At 39.5% G+C, this 16,657-nt stretch overlaps 1 protein-coding gene across 2 annotated transcripts; it reads right to left on the bottom strand.

The window, feature by feature from the left end:
* Positions 1-663: 663 nt before the first annotated feature.
* LOC137123679 (sarcalumenin-like) lies at positions 664-16,218 on the bottom strand. 2 transcript variants are annotated; one of them, XM_067497779.1, is made up of 8 exons: positions 16,146-16,218; positions 7,472-8,614; positions 6,415-6,516; positions 5,544-5,639; positions 4,328-4,444; positions 3,284-3,517; positions 2,418-2,767; positions 664-2,072 (listed from the first exon to the last, which is right to left on the bottom strand). In XM_067497779.1, the coding sequence occupies exons 1-8, from the start codon at positions 16,201-16,203 to the stop codon at positions 1,575-1,577; spliced, it is 2,598 nt and encodes an 865-aa protein (XP_067353880.1). In that variant the 5' UTR covers positions 16,204-16,218; the 3' UTR covers positions 664-1,574. The 2 variants fall into 2 exon arrangements, with proteins under 2 accessions (XP_067353880.1, XP_067353882.1); XM_067497781.1 differs by lacking the exon at positions 4,328-4,444.
* Between the last annotated feature and the right edge of the window lie 439 nt (positions 16,219-16,657).

Consider the following 16,657-nt stretch of genomic DNA (forward strand, 5'->3'; position numbering starts at 1 on the left):
CTGTTATCTAAAGGATTTCCTGGATTTTAAAACTTTACTACTTTTGTTTTAAACTTGTATGTATGATATGTAATGAAGTAGCCAAGACAAAATCCTGTCGGCCACACGTACTTTCTAGCTGTTTAAAGTAGACCCCAGTGAGTGAATGTCACATTGTTGGGTATCTGATTACTGAGGGATCAGTTCAAAGTGTCATGGATCAGAAATACCAATACATTTTACAAGGAAGATAACTTCTGTCTCATTCCTATAGGCGCTGCTGTATTGTCAGCCTGATTAACATTGAACTAAGCCGCCGCCTGGTGGTTAGTTATGGTCACTGCAGCAGCGAATAAATAATGTTTTACTGTTCAAAGGCCTAAGGAATATGCAATGCTCAGCCTGCTGTGTCACATAAAAACCTCGGTTCTAATATAATACGATGGTATTTATATATGAATGAAACCTGAAATACTTTAGTTTGAAACTACAATATCTTCAGTCTGAAGTTGTTGTTGTGAGGATGACAGCTGATGGCTTTAGATTAGCAATGTTCCACATTTTCCAAACCCCTTATCAGTGCATTTTGCTGCTGCTTAACCACCAAATGGGATCAATTATATATTGGTTCACTAAAAGCATGTTTATGTGTAATGTCTTTGCAGCCTCACAAGGAAAACAGTCTTGCAGATTTTGATGCTATTTATTTATAATAATTAACGCAAAAGAATGACAGTTATAAACAAACCCAAAAGAATGAGTAAATGTTACATTGTTGAGAAAATGCCCACGTGGTGTGGTATGCAGCAGCGTTGAGGTAATACTAGTAACAGTTCAGAGGGCTGAAAAAAAAAAATACACAAGTACAAACCTATATGAACAGAAAGGTTTTAGCCTAAATAATATTTGAGAAAATACTAATTGTACAATTCACTGTCAGTGATTACAGAGAAACGAAATTTGTTTGAGTATCGTACAGTACAAAGAAAAAAGGCAGTATACAGCAGGGCAGTACAATACTATGACTAAGCATGGTTGAATCGCTATTACCTAAGAATTTAGAGAACACCAAGAAAATATTTTTTCCCTCACATGATAACATCATACAGTATTTTCACTGTAAAAACTATGATAACACACGGGATTTGATAGAATCTTTGCAAACAAAACGGAAGGCAACAGAGAGACAGCACTTATCTCTGGAGGAGAATAGTTAATGCCCACCACATTCTTTAGAATGACAAATGCATAAACTTGAAAACAATAAAACAAAAAACATTCTCAGATTTGATTGACATGTCATAACCTGGTTTGTTTTTCTGCTGCTTCACATTTTTTGCAGACACCAGTAGCTTCAGACAGAAAGTTGACCACTGTTAAAATAAAAACAAGTACAAATTAGTTTTAGTTAAATAGTATTATTATTATAGAGTGTTGCACATTTTTCTGTTCTCTTTCTCTCTGGTTTTGTCTCTGCTCAGTCTCCCCACTTCAAGTTGTGAACATCACAGCAGTGGGTATTGTTTCAGGAACCCCTCTGGCTCCTGCTGCCATCTGCCTCCTCTGCTCCTCCTTTTGCATCTTTCTCTTCTATCTCACTGCCCCCTCCAGCGATTCTTGGGTTTCTCACAACTGGGACCCTCGCAGGTGCCAGGGAGAGGGGGTGGGGGTGCCACTGCAGCCTTTGCTGGGTCAGGCGTGTATGCGGCCTTGCTGACACTGCTGAGCAGAGCAGGGAGCTCTTGTGAGATGGCCTTCTCTAACTTCTCTAGCAAACAGCCTCCAGTCCAGCTGCACTGGTAGGAGAGCTGCTTGAAGCTAGAAGGAGGATTCACACCAAAGAAGTCCTGGTAGGCAAACTTGTCGGGCAGGTCAAACTTGCTGACGTTGGTCTTGGCCAGAATAGACTTGAAGATGTAATATTTGTCTGGTTCATTGACAATATCTTGGAAAACCTCAGAGGGGTCACTGAACCAGCCCAGCTTGTCGTAGTACGTCTGGAGGTAGCGGTCCACTAGCAGGGCGTGGATGCGTACACGAATGCCATGCTGACGAATAAAAGCAATCTTGTTCTCCATCTGGTTCTCGATCACCTGAAGGGGAGAACAAGCACCGACAGAAGGAGTGAGAATAATTAAAACAAAGAGAACCCCAAAGACGGTTTGAATTATGGATACATAGGGAGGAGAAGCTGCTGAGAATGACACAATTGTAAAAGACCAGAGCTACGTCAGAGTACATGTGCACTGTAATTTTTTTAATGACTTTTATCCACAGTTACACTAGTCAAACTTTCTGTATTAAAAAAATCCAATTGTCAGAGACAGTGCACTAAACTTTTAAAAAAGGTTGTTAAGAACAGTGCCTTGCTATTCAAGGAAGTATTTGCCACATCACTTTATGAGCGTCTAGACTCCAAACAAGTCAGAGGGTCAGACCTGGTTGAGGTCCTCTAGCAGAGAAATCTCCTCCTTCATGAAGAGTTCTCGGCTGGTCTCTGCAGCATAGTCCTGAGGCCAGAAGGAGCTAATGTAAACCCGAGGGGGCTCTGTGACATTGATCAGAGGTGCCATACTCCAGAACAGGGCCCCATAGACCCTCATCAGGTCCTGGGTGGAGAGACTGTCGGCCTTGTTAAGGATGAGGCGAATCTGGGACTCGCGGCCCTTCATCTGCCTGAAGAGCATCTCCAGCTCCCCACCCACGTCTAGCTTAGTGGGGTCGAACACCAGGAAGATGAGATCAGCTCGATCAATGAACCACTGGCACACCTCACTGTAGGGGTAACCTGGGGGTGGAGGAGGGAGGAGACACATGAGGGAAACAGCACAGCGGACACAATGGTATCTGAGCATTTCACTAAATGTCTGGACAGGTTTTTAGTTAAATATGTGTTGGAATTTCTATTTCAGGAACGTTTCAATTTGAATAACTATTCATAGTGTGACGTTTATGTTTGCATACTTTGTTTTGTGTACAAGTGGTGAACCTGTCAAATCGCATTAGAAATAAAGCTAATAAAATACTAATGTAAAATGTTAATACTTATTTTTGTTTTGATGACTACCTGGCAGTCTGCCTCTGTCTGTGCGTGTTCCTTGTATTGATACTGTGTACTGTGATAATCATTGTTAAATGATAGTGATGTGTGTGTAATGTTGTAAAAAATAGACTGTTAAAAGCCGTCACTGATGGAACCATTGAACGTCCACCAGCGTCTCAGAAGCTTCTTTTCATCCAGGTATAAAATGTGCTTTGTAAAGATTATGAACCAAAGATAATTGTCAGTATTTTGTGTAGGCACCTCTCTCTTGCTGCTTGCGGTTTTCTATAATGCCAGGTGTATCGACAAAAGTGACCCTCTCCAGCAGCTTGTGGGGCATTTCAATGCCCACCAGCCGCTCTAGAAAACCTTGGCCAAACTTCTCCAAGGGGGAAAAGGACCGTGAGCTGTCTGCTGCCATAACAATGCCCTCTATGGTCCGAGACTTCTCTCCGTGCATTATGACCGTATACTCAGAGGTCGTGGGCTCGGCACCTGGTGGAGGGGGGGGGAAAGGGGAATGGGTTACTTGTTATGGTAGCATAAGGTAGAACATTAAGCCAAAAAAAAAAAAAAAAAAATAAAAATTTTAATTGGTATAATTAGTGGCAATTGTACTCTAACTAAGCATGTTTTTCTATTGTGTAATTAATGTCAGATTAGTTGATAAGAGCATAGATTGCAACCATAACACTTTTATATTTTCGTAGAAACTCACATGTTTGCATATTGGATGTTTGTTAATTAAATTCAATACATTTATAAATTATTTATGTTACTATTTGCATTAATTGTAGATTAAATATCACATGTATTACCATCGCTAATGGAAACTCATCAGCTGTTAGCTCCGTCAGACCAAACACGAGTGTCTGCTGCTTTTCTAATCACATAGGACTCAATGTGTGACATATGTTACCTAGGGCTACAAATTGCCATGTGACTGGATCATTTCTCTAAAGTGAAGACTTTTCTCTTTTTGTGTTTGTGCAGCTCTGAATGTTAGTATGTGACCGATCAATATTTAAGTGTACACCAATATACATGCTCCCCACCCTTTCTACTCATTTTCAGTGCCTTTACAGTGGCAGATTCCATGTGCCATTATTTTTGCAGTTGTTACTTATGGACATTCAGTGAAATGTCAGTATCTGGTGGGTCTTGATGAATAAGAATGAACCCCTTGGTTTCAGTCCTTTTTACCATGGTGATTTACTCTTGTTATCACTGGATATAAACTGTGCATGTGTTCAGACAGCCACTAACAAACTGTGTCACAAACAATCTGGTGTTATCAGTGTGAACCTGTGTAGAGTTCCTGGGGGGTTCGATGAAGACCCAGCAGGTAGTTGATCATAGAGGACTTGCCGACACTCCAGGGCCCCAAAAACAAAACCATTGGCTTTGAAGTGATCTCACCATCTGAATGTTTGTGCAAGAGAGACACCAAAGGATTGTAAGAAAAATGACTTACATTTTTAAAAGCTATATCGAGGATCTCGTACCATATTGTTAAATACAGTGCTCTTAACTCATTACAGTTGAAGTTTCAAAAATAATTAATTTTGCATGTTGCTCATTGCATATTCATAGTCTTCAGAGTATGATTACTACAATTTGGTTTCCCTACTTAACCTATTTTCTTTTTTAGCTTTAGGCTAAGCTTCCAAAGGCCGAGTCAAATTGGCAAATTGAAATCAGTACTTCCATGCTCTGCTCTTTATGAACTCTCCTCTAGTGCCACCCTCAGGACAAAATGTCAACTTATGTGATGCCTCAAACCTTAACAGGCAGCCGCCATGAAACTGGAAAAAAAACCCTAAAAAAACAAACAAACTCATGGTCAAGTAACAAAACCCTTTTGTTTTAATCATGCACTTTGTAACAAACCCTCAAATATGCAAAATATTATTGAGTCCTTCCATTCTGCACCACAAGGGGTCCCAGAGTCTTCTTCCTGATTTTTTTGCAGAAATCATACTCTCTGCCCTAAAGTGCTATGGAACAAAGTTGTAAGACGTCTGGCCCACACAACATTTTCTTTCATTTATGGCAGACAGAGACCTTATTGTGCTCCTCTGGGTGTCTGGTTTGAATATTGTCAGGCTTATTACTAATTAATTATGACTTTATTTACAATGTACTCTTTCTGTCTAGTTTATTAACATGTGCTGTGTGTACTGTGTGTGACAACGGGATGAACTGATTAAGGCCCGTAGGTGAGCGGGTACCTGGTTGGCTAGAAGCACAGTTATAGGTTTATGTAATAGTTAAGAATTGGAAAATAGTTTACTATCAGTTGATTCATTGCAAAGCAGTAGTATCCACTGTTCTGTATTCTTAACTTTACAGTATATGAAGTGAACTGAGGTAAAGTTACAAACTAGCACAAACAGGCATATACATCATTAACAAGAGATTTTGCCCACTTTTGCTTATGTGGACCTGTAAACCTACACAAACAAGTAGCTGCTAACACATCTGTAAATACTGTTTAATCTCCAGCTGGAAATGGATTTACCTGTGACTTCATACTGCCTGAGCTCTTTGTACTTGTAGGCTTGCTCCATTGGCTTTATGGCTGTGTGGTAGATGTTCAGGAGCTTCTTCATGGCAGCTAGAGAGAGAGAGAGAGAGAGATGGCGAGCGAGTAAGAAAGAGATGAAGGAACTGGGATGTGATGGTGAGAAGACATTTTGGACAAGGTTATTATTAATGTTCATGCTACCATTACTGATTACAGCAATTGCTTTGGCAGTACATGATTAATTGCCCTCCTACAGTTTATTGAATCGAGCTGAGGTGATTAAGCAATTGGCTTTGCTGCAGCACTTTGGCCTCAATGGAATGAATTTAGTTTAACTGAACAGAGAGGCTTTCATGGTGAGGACAGAGTTACACATTTCTACTGATTAATCACCTGCCTCCAGACATGTCCACACATACAGTACACACAGACACACACAGTGCCAGGACCTAGACATCAGGAAACAATTTACAGAATACTTTCAGCAGAAAAGGCCCCAAATTTGTCTCAAACATCCTTTCATTCACATGCAAACACATCTGGTTTTCTTTTCCTTTGACAAAGTAGCTGTAAACATTCTGCTGCATTTGCATTTCCACAGCAAAAGTCTGAAAGATATTTGAAACAGTGGGCAGCACATAAACACGAAAACGGAAGATTCAATTTGATAGAAATTTAATGTGGATTTCACTGTGTGTATGTGTGTGTCTGGCATAAACCCCCCACAGTATGAATGAGTGTTTGGGTGTATATATACATTATGTCCTAGTGAGAGTGAGACTAGTTTTCACGTGTCTTCAAAGTGAGACAGTCCTTAATGCATTTTGTGTTCAGTCTGTTATTTTGAGATGCCTTTGTTCATTACCTGAGAACTCTGCAGAGAGTTCAGCAGCAGCCAGTTGCAGTGTGTCCTCTATGTGGGAGCGGTCCCTCTGTGTTGGGCCTGTTGACTTATCCTCCTCATTTCCTGGATAGGAGGAACATGCTGTCACTCAAATGCGAAGGTCAGTAGTTCTGACATACAGTCATTGACTGCATGAATGAGGAATGAATTAACGCTAAATCTGACAAAGGTTTGCCAAAATTCTGCAGACGCCTGCAAAACATATCGTCTGCAGAATGAGCCACGGTCTCAATCACTAGAGATTCAAAAGTCCACTGACATGTTTAGAAAATAACTGTGATCTGTTATATCTTGCTGTTGTCCATCTTTCTGTCTGTTCCTTTGCTCTGCTATTTCTGTCTGTTTATTCCTGTACCAGTGGTTGTTGCTAATTACTCTTCAGTTACATACAGTGTCATATTCTGGGAATCTGGGATGCCCAAGAGACAAAGAGAGCACAAAAGATTTCATGCCCCATCTCAGCTTCACATATACAAACTGAATTTCTGGTACCAGTTTGTCAAAAGGAATAAATTAGATTTGATTCCAAAGTTGTAAGTTAAGGTTTTATAGATATGCATAAGGGCATTATTAATAAATAATTTGCTACTTGTAAACTTTTGCTATATTTGATATATATATGTACCTAAAGTTTGACTTGTTTTTGTAAATATTCATAAGTGGATGTCCAAATTATAGATGTGCAAATAAGTTAGAGAGGACAGTGCAGCTTACACAAATCACTTCCAATGACACTCATCCGACTGTAATGAAGTGGGAGCAGATGGGAATTCCTTTTAAAATTCAGCCATCATCTTTTATAGCAGGTGTCAACACCCAGACAGCAGATAACAACATGCTTTCTTAATTACAGCAGCGCTGACTGGATGGAGACAGATTTACTGGAATAGGATCCTTCTCACAAAAAAATAGATGACTCTCTGTTGTAGTGTGATGTTTGAGACATGAAAGGAAATAACCATATATTTGTTTTCATAAAAGACAAACACAATAATTAAGGGTTGTTGTCCTTTTGTACCTTTGGTTTGAGACTGTACAGGCTCCTCTGCAGTCACCTCCACCACTGTGGCCTCTTCCTTAAAAGCATCTACAGGCTCTTTTTGACCCTCAGGAACCTCCTCCACTGTGGTTTCCACTGGTGCGTCCTTCACAGATGCTTCCTGGACAAGTTCTGATGTGATTTTTTCCACAAAAGGTTCTGGCACAGGCTCTGATACAGGAATGAACGCTGGCTTTGGTTCTGGCTTCAAAATAACCTGTGGTTCTGAAACCACTTTAATTTTAAGCTCTGCGTTCACCTTTGGCTTTAGTTCTGGCTCTGTAGTTACTTTTGGTTCTGCTTCAGGTACAGGATTTACTTCTGGCTCTGAAATGAGTCCTGGCTCTGAATGTACGTCGATGTTAGGTTCTGCAGTCACCTCTGGTTCTGGTTCAGGAATTCCCACTGGTTCTGCTTCAGGTTCAGATTTAACCCAATCTTCAGCAACAGCCTTAGCAGCAGCATCTTCCTCCTCTATGGCCTTGTCCAGGACAGTTTCCCTGCTCAACTCCTTCTCAGCAATTTGCTTTGAATCCTCCTGTGTTTCTTTAACTTCTTCAGCAGCAGTTTCCTGCCTTCCTGAAACTTCCACCGGAGGTTCAGTCACTTCCTCTTCAGTGTGAGATAATTGTACATCTCCTTCTTCCAGATCATCCTGAGTTTCACTTTCCACTTCCTTGACTTGACCTATCACCTCTTCAGTAAATGCAACCTCCTCAGCTAATGCTTGCTCTTCCTCCCCCACAGTATGATCTACTGACTTGGCCTCCTCCTCAGACGTCACCTGTTCTTCTTCCTCCTCCTCCTCTACTGCCGCCTTCTGCTCTTCTTCTCCATCATTTTCTACCTCTTTAGATAAAAAAACCTCCTCAGCAGGAAATGTATTCTCCTCCTCTTCGTGATCTGATGAGGAATGTGGCTCTTTTTCTTCACCTACAGCTGATGGGGGTTTGCATGGCTGACACATTGTCCTCTCCGGGGCTGGAGTATCATTGGAGGAGCTCTGGCTGGTGTGCTCCTCTGTTGAGTCACAGCCACAGGAGAAGAGGTCTCCCTCTTGCTGCTGGAGCTGCAGACGTACAAGAGGCTCCTCATCATTGATGGAGGACCCTGCCAAGAGATCTAAAACGGGGAAGGATTTTTAATTAGTCAGACTTACCCCTGTGTCTTTTGAAAACATAAATTGGCAATGTTTTGCACCAAGACAAAAAAGATATGGAATACATAGAATTCACCTTTTAACAGAAAAGTATGGACAATCACAGAGGCATGTGGTACTGTATTATTATTATTATTATTATTATTATTATTATTATTATTGTTATTTTATATTATTATTACTAACCAACAATGTCTGAGCTGAGGAAGCTAATTATACCCCTAACCCCCAAGGCTGATGAAATCAAACAAAGCCATCACCCTGGAATGTATTTCTGACCAATTAGATTGCACAGTGTAAGCTAATGGACATGTACAGATCAGTTACCTTTGTTCTTTATGTCATAAGTGCTTGACCAGTTTTTTTACTTTTGACCAGTCACCGGGTGAGAAAAGTGCAGGTCAAATGTTCAGCACCTCCCAGAATTAAGACTCAGATTTCAGCTCCTTGAATAGTGACACTAAGGCATGGACTATTTGAGGCAGAAGTATAATGGACAACTGTCTAGGATCCAAAAGAGGACTGCTGAGTGGACAAAATGGCTTGAAATATAATGACATAAATGTTGTGATGTTATAGATTATTACTGTTGTTTCAATTTACATTTGCCAACCAACCCACCAACCCAAACTGAATGTATCCTGTCACTGGAAAAGTCACTGGAAGCTGTATGTCACCATGTGAAATACTTGCAGTAACACCACATATTTAAACCATTCAAATATCTAAACTACTTTTTTACTAACAATATGTTTATAAATGTAAAACATATTTTTGTTAAATGTTTTTTTTTCTAAATTTTTTATGTGAAAAGCCGTTGACATAGATTTAGCATCATGTTTTTCTAGTATATTATACTAGCAAACTATACTAGTTTAGTACTGCAGTTACTGTTATTTTGATTTACACTTATTTTCCTTGACAAAAGTGGTTAAATCCTTCAGGTCCATAAAACACAGTGCACACAATCCAGATCACCTGCAGATAAACAGGCATGCAGTGTATTATTGTGTGTTACCATGGCTTCCAAACAAATCATATTTAATTACACATTACACCATGTATATTAGATACATTTCACAACCACTGGGTACACTGAGCACATGGCCATGACCTCTGTTTAATTATAACACTCAGCAAGGTCTTCAGACTGAGGAGCACATGCTGTAGTAGTACACCGTGTGAAATGAGGCAGCTCAGTGTATGTCAACACATGTGCAGGCAGCTGTCAAAAACTGAACATGTTCAGAAGGCTTCGGGAGCAGCACCCATGATGACTAAACACTCCAGTGCTAACGAAAAGGTTGAAATGTGTGATGATAACTTTAGAATACTTATTACTTCAACTGCTTTTCATACAATGACTGATTTTAACACACGAATGCAGCACTAATATATGATCGACATTTAACATTGTCATGGCAAATAGTCGATTATACACATATGCAGCAGCAATGGAGCAACAATATCACTCATTTAAAGCTATGTTTCCAGCCACGAGCTGATGTCCATAAGTCACTTTGTGTTTTCCCTGTTTTTTAGGGAAGGCACTGTTTGTGAAAAACACCCCAGCACTGCAAAATCTGTCTAGTGCTGTCAGCATTTTTGAAGGCTACGTGCTTTTGAAAATGTTCATTTGTCTTAAGTCTAAGAAGGGGCACAGGCAGCCATGTTTTTTTTTTTTGGGACAGGAAAGTATTTGGAGCAAAACCCTGCAAACTGTTCCTTGAAGTGTTCTTTCATAATTGCCTCCTTCTGTAAGAGGTACAAGTCCTTGTCTGCCAAAACCTGTGCCTGCACTGGATTTTTGGACCTTGGAAAAGGTAGGGCTAAAACCAAATTCTGTAACCACCTTCTGTAGTGGGGGGCTCCTAAGGGTGTGGCAAATACTCCACCTAGCTGGTGTGAAGGATGAGGGCCTCTGAACCTTTACCTTGCACCACCTGCACTGCTGTGGGATTGTGTGCAGCTCATGTGGCAAATCCTGACACCTAGATATCAGGGCTTTTACCTCCTCCCTGTAGGCCACCTGTTCATTCCCAGTTATCAGGCCGATGATGCTGGTACAAGGCACTGATCAGTCAGACATCCCTGAGCTTGATCACGAGGTAAGATGGCACAATAGTGCAGAGCTACAGTCAACAGCGCACAGCAGTTGCACACTATATTGCCACAAGTATTCGCAGTCATCAGTCATCTCCATGGCGTTAAGGGAGGTGTGAAGGGCCAGTAGAATGGCATTGAATGCGTTGGAATGGACTAAAGTAACCAGCTGCATCAAAGAATGAATGAAAGGAGAAATCATCAGGTGATGCTGCCTAATGCATTTCTTGTTTAAAAGTTTTCTTGTGACTGTGGAATTATTCCTAAAAATATAATTAACCATACAAAGAAAATATCTTTTACATTCACATTAGCTTTAAAACATATAAAAATGTCTTTCATCTTACGTAATACTAAACATGCATTCAAAATGTCTTTTTATCTAGTCCTCAAAATGTGTAAAATTCAAGTTATAGTGTCTTAATGTGGGAAAAGCCCCATGTCAACTGTAATGTGGTTTCTTCAAGTGGTGTCACCACACACAGCTGTCTAAGACGGCAGAGAATTGCACTCGTGCAATGTTTTTAATATTAATAATTTCATTTCATAAAGATTTATTTTGAGTCTTGACAATTAAATGAATCATTGGATATTTCCACAATCGACAGTAAGTGTTCTGCTAGATGATGCTTAATGTCCTCTTAAATGAGACAATTGAAGTAGGCCGAAGCCAAATCTAATTTATAACCCTCTGTAATCACATACATTTTTGGCATTATCATTCATAACATCCAGACAATAATATAACTAATAATCCAACAAACAAAAAACAAGAAAACATCTTGCCACTGAACTATTTTATCCCCTACATACAAAGTGTGAATGCAGTGGAACAATTAGCTTAAAACCATATTTATTGTCATTCAGTATTTTTTTAATACCTGGAAAGAAACACTTTCTAATAATTTGGAAAACTGGGGAACCAATGACACTGGCCTATAGTTTGTAAGTTGATGTCACCTGACTCATATAAAGTGACTTTTGCAATTTTTTATCTGATCTGGAAAAATAAAGTGCAAGTGCTGGAAATGTTAGCACACACTTTAATGCTAAAAGCATATTCAAATAATGTATTTTACATCATTTTCCGTCATGTGTGTGTTTTTGTTGTACCCTCAATAATTTAGAGTCACTCGATCAGAGATGTGGGTGCAGGCTGATACAAAAGAATAGGCAACAAAAACAGCCCACATGTGAATCTAGTATGTTTCATGTTAAAGACTAGTTAGTTCACAGTCATAGGACAAACTCAGGATGCATAAATCAGTGGTGAGCACAGGAGAAAACATAAGTATCATCTAAACTGCTACTGTGTATATTTGAGCTTGTCCAGCTCTATTCCAGAGGCCAGAGATGAGTGTCATTGTTGCAGCTGCCTATAAACACAAGCACTTGTTTTCATTTTGTAACTCGTTGCACAAGTAAAATGAATTTAATGGGAAGATTTTACTGCTCAAAGCTTGCTCTTCTACGCATTGGAGACAAAGTTGTGATTAACGTTTCAACCTCAATTTCATTTTTTTGTCTCTAAAGTTAAGTCTAAAAAAACAAGTGTCTGTCTGCTTTATGTGATGATGCAAAAAACCTTTCTGAGGCTTGAAATATTTCTACTTTTGGATTTGGAGGCACATTTCATCTTACTGTTTTAAAGGATGCTAAGAGGACTTTGTGTTCTTTGCCAATGCTGCATGACTGTTTTAGGGCCCTCTTTAAAGATGCTGAATTACACATCCTAGTGTTTGGTTCCAGGACATCAAGCTGAGCTTCCACACTGAGAATCCACACTGTGTAATTTGACCTTTTGAATGTCATTTGATCCCTTTCAAATGGAAGTGAGTTGTTATAAGGGCACAACTTCAGATGATTAAGTTACAGTCACATGAAGTACTCATCGTGTACTCCCTCACTGTTCCTGGCAGAGGTCAATGCAAGCTCCCTGCCTGTCTAAGGCTGTGGTATTCAGCGTGACCCACGCCTTGTAAAAGGTGTCTTCGACAAGACTTAAGTGTACCACAGGCATCAGAAACAAAAAAAGAGGAAGATTAGTGATGAGTAACCTGAGGAGGGTGGTCTGATGACGTTCTGACTGAACCATGAGGAAGGTTTAGATGACGTCCTAAAGACAGCATTGTCTGCATTGTTACACGAACAGGAGCTGCAGCAAAAATCCTAAGCTGAGTTTGTGAAATGGTTTTCTAAAGTTAGGTGACATAAAAAGATCAATCCTTAAGAGAATTTACTAGTTTCATAGCTATGATTTTGTTCTTTCATTTTAAAAGTTTTTCTCCAAAATGTTTGCATCTCTGCTGAAAAGAGCATAGACATTTAGCGTTTTAAAACAAATGTGTCTGCAATCATACAAGATGAACTAAGTCTGCTGGCTTTTGTATGCACACTGCATGATTTGATATAGTTAAAAAAGATAAACAGAGAAATAGTTTTCTGCTGTGTTAGTAAATAGTGACCAAAGTAAATTGAATATGATTAAAATGTGATACTGCATTGGGAGGAACATTTCCAGAGACCAAAAACAATTACTGAGAAATGTTTTGATTAAATTTTTGTGAAAATCGAACATTTTATCAGACACAAAAAATTTGATTTTATTTTAAAACACAAAATGTTTTTTTATTAAAAGAAGGTTTATCATGAAATTCCATGCTGCGTTGGATAGAATATTGCTTTTTTTATACTCAATTTTGTTGTACCTACATACTGTCATGGAGAAGTGAGGCATCTATTTTATGTAGTATTTCAGGCTACAAGTGGTCTAATTAATTGAGATCTTTAAAATACCTTTCACCCACTATTTGTTTTAGCAATGATTCCACTACACTTACTACGTTTAGAGAAACTGGCTACTCCCATGGGCTGACGTGTATCTTAGCCATAAGACAACAGCTAAACATAATATTTGGGGCCAGCACACGAGTCCAGCAGATACTGAGCAACGTTTTCATTCATCAGGAGCTGGGTTTCTATCTGCTGAATGTAAGCAGTTAGGATTTTGTTAAGCTACTAAATGTTCCACTAAATTAACCAGTTTGCCACCAACCGTGTCTGTCCGTTGTTTGGTGTTGGCCTGGTTATTGTGATTAGAATTGAGGAGGTTAATGACACTGATCTAAAAAGTAGGTTTAATTCCTGGACTTTGAGTTCGTCACTTGAGACCTTTTACATTACTCAAATCTAATGAATCCATTATCAACAAAACAATGTTCATTAAATACTTTCCTATATCTACCTTATAGAAAAAGTACAAAACACAACAAATACACAGACAAATACAGTGTTTGAACATTTATGTGCTACTAACTTGATCCTAAGCCATGTGCAGACAACATACACAATGTGAGTGTTAACAGTAAAAATACATCTTGTGAAATGTTCCCCTCTGGTGGCTCCCCTCTCCTCTCTCTGGGACCCTGCTGTTGCTGCATTGAAGCCTGGGCACAGCACAGTATCAGGGGGATCGAGTGGGACAGGTGCCTGGGTGCTTGATAGTACATCTTTGAGACCGAAATAGACCCACAATGAGTCAGAGGGTGAAAAGAAAGAAGGATAAGTCTGCTCCTATTTTCAGGGAATGTGACGCTCTTCTCCTCACTGCTCTGCAACTGCTGCACTGTTGCTCACATTCCCCGCAACAGTGTTTGTGACTGCGCATGATTTAGAATCTAGTTAAAGACTGAGAACAATAAATCTATCTAAAGCAGGAGGGAACACACAAACTGCTCACTGTGTAACATGAGAATAATGGACTAGATGAACGAGTTAAAATACTTTAATACATGCAAAGTTCTTATTTGTAGAACTCACAAAAGCTGCCAAACTAAAATGCTGCCAACAGTTGTTCTCCATTCTGCATCGATCTCAGCACACCTTTTAAATTCACTGTGTGCTTTCTAATCAGCACAAATCTAAACCTTCATAATCTAAACATGTAATGCTGAGCTGTAGACCTGGCACCTGCCAATGATTTTCAAATGCCACACTTTGTGATAAATGCCAGAACATTAAAATGCATTTGGAATGATGTTGCCACTTGATCTCTGTATTTCAACTCATCACCATTTACCTCAACCTTTAATAGCCCCAATATTGCTTTATTATCAAGTAATGTTACTTTACACAGCCCAACTGATGGGCTACTGTACTGCCCCCTGTGAGCTCTCACGCCTGTTTTAGCTGGGATGTCCCCTCAACATGGACCCTGCTGACTGGAACGACAGATTAGCAGCTCTGCAAGAGCTGTATTAAGACATTAAAATGGAGTGCTGACCTTAACTGTAGTAATGGAGGCTTTGTATTTGTGTATACTACACATAGAAGATGTGGATGCACGTGCATTTGTGAGAATCTTAAAGAGTTGTGTATCACTGCATGACATTAGTGACCCCGGTATCTGGTAACACCTTTCTGATGTCTGACACCTGACCACAGCAACTTGTGGGACCAAAATGAATAATTTCAGGGATGTTCTCTGCCTCAACTTTAACAAAACATGAGAAGTTATTGGCCATGTCACCTGCTTCCTAAAACAAGCTGACCAACAGTTGTGATGTATATATCTACATGTTGCATCCACTTTGCATCATTATTCTCATAGTTTAATTGATCATTTAAAAATGAATTCACTATTTGACACAAAAAGAAATTTAGCCTGTAAAACATCAGGTGACTGTAAAATGCCAGACTCTTACTTGAGGACAGACTGGTAGAGTTGCATGCATGCAGCTACTGTGAAAAGATGGTGAATCCAAAAAGAATCCAGTGGTAAGCTGACTTGTGCTTTGGCTTTAGTGAGTTTCTTTGTAGCGAGTCCAAGTCACTCTGTCAATGCTGTCACAGTCTGACTCTCCAAGGCAGAGAGAATAAGAAGCAGACAGGACGGTTTCCATCAGCTGGTGTCACACCTCAGCCCTGACATTTCTACTCGTACAACCACAAAGCTCTGCACTGCACCATGGTAGTTCACTTTTCCTGCCCAGTCAGCCAAGTGTACACATACTGTGGTGTCTACTGAAGTCTGTGAAAATGTTAACATAGTTAACATATTTTAAAACAACTCTGGCTGTATTATTGAAAGCAGAAAAGAGGACTGTTCTCTAAGCAAGTTAAACCTTTACATTGTGGAAATAAAAACGTAAGACAAGATATACCTTAAAATAGCCCTAAGTAATTGTGTCCTATGAGTCTATAAGTTATATAATTAAGTAATTATTGTTCACAAGTAAACACTCCACATCAAGTTTTAGTTAAACATACTTTCTATCCAAATCCAATGGATCAGCACTTCTATTTTACAAATACCAGCTTTTGAAATACACACAAATAACACACAAAAACTCAACAAACCAGAAGATTTCCATCTAGCTCGCTTCACCATACCTGCAGCAGACAGGAGCAGCAGGGACAGCAAACAGCACACAGGAACCAGAGACTTCATTTTGGCTGCCGGGGGCCTTCCCCTCATCTCCCCTGGTTATATATACTGCTGTGGCTGAAGGTCAAAGGGCATGTCAGAGTAGGTGGGGGGGGCAGCAGCTGCAACCATTTTTGCCATTGTGTGTTTGAACAGCTGCCCGGTGGAGCAGAGACAGACTAATTGACATACTGTAAGCCATATATATTACAAATTTGTATACCAATGGGTGCAAAAGTGGACAAAAAAAATAATAAATAAAAAAATAAAAAAATTACATGCATATTTTATATACAAACACACAACATATACAAGACCAGCTATATAGGTAGATACAACCCCAATTCCAAAAAAAAGACAAATTTTTTAATATACAAATCCCATTAACCCATATTTTATTCACAATAGAAAATAAAATGAGCTAATATTTTCCATGAAATGGTAAAATGTCTCAAACAACATATTGGATGTGGAAACT

Source organism: Channa argus, chromosome 3 (genome assembly GCF_033026475.1).
Source record: "Channa argus isolate prfri chromosome 3, Channa argus male v1.0, whole genome shotgun sequence".
NCBI classification, from domain to species: domain Eukaryota; kingdom Metazoa; phylum Chordata; class Actinopteri; order Anabantiformes; family Channidae; genus Channa; species Channa argus.

Excerpts from the sequence above, each read along its gene's own strand:
- LOC137123679 (XM_067497779.1), bottom strand. The coding sequence starts at position 16,203 with ATGAAGTCTCTGGTTCCTGTGTGCTGTTTGCTGTCCCTGCTGCTCCTG. Across the intron at positions 5,640-6,414 it reads ACTCTCTGCAGAGTTCTCAG|CTGCCATGAAGAAGCTCCTG; the intron begins GTAATGAACAAA and ends CTCTCTCTCTAG. Across the intron at positions 3,518-4,327 it reads CCCCCAGGAACTCTACACAG|GTGCCGAGCCCACGACCTCT; the intron begins GTTCACACTGAT and ends CCCCTCCACCAG.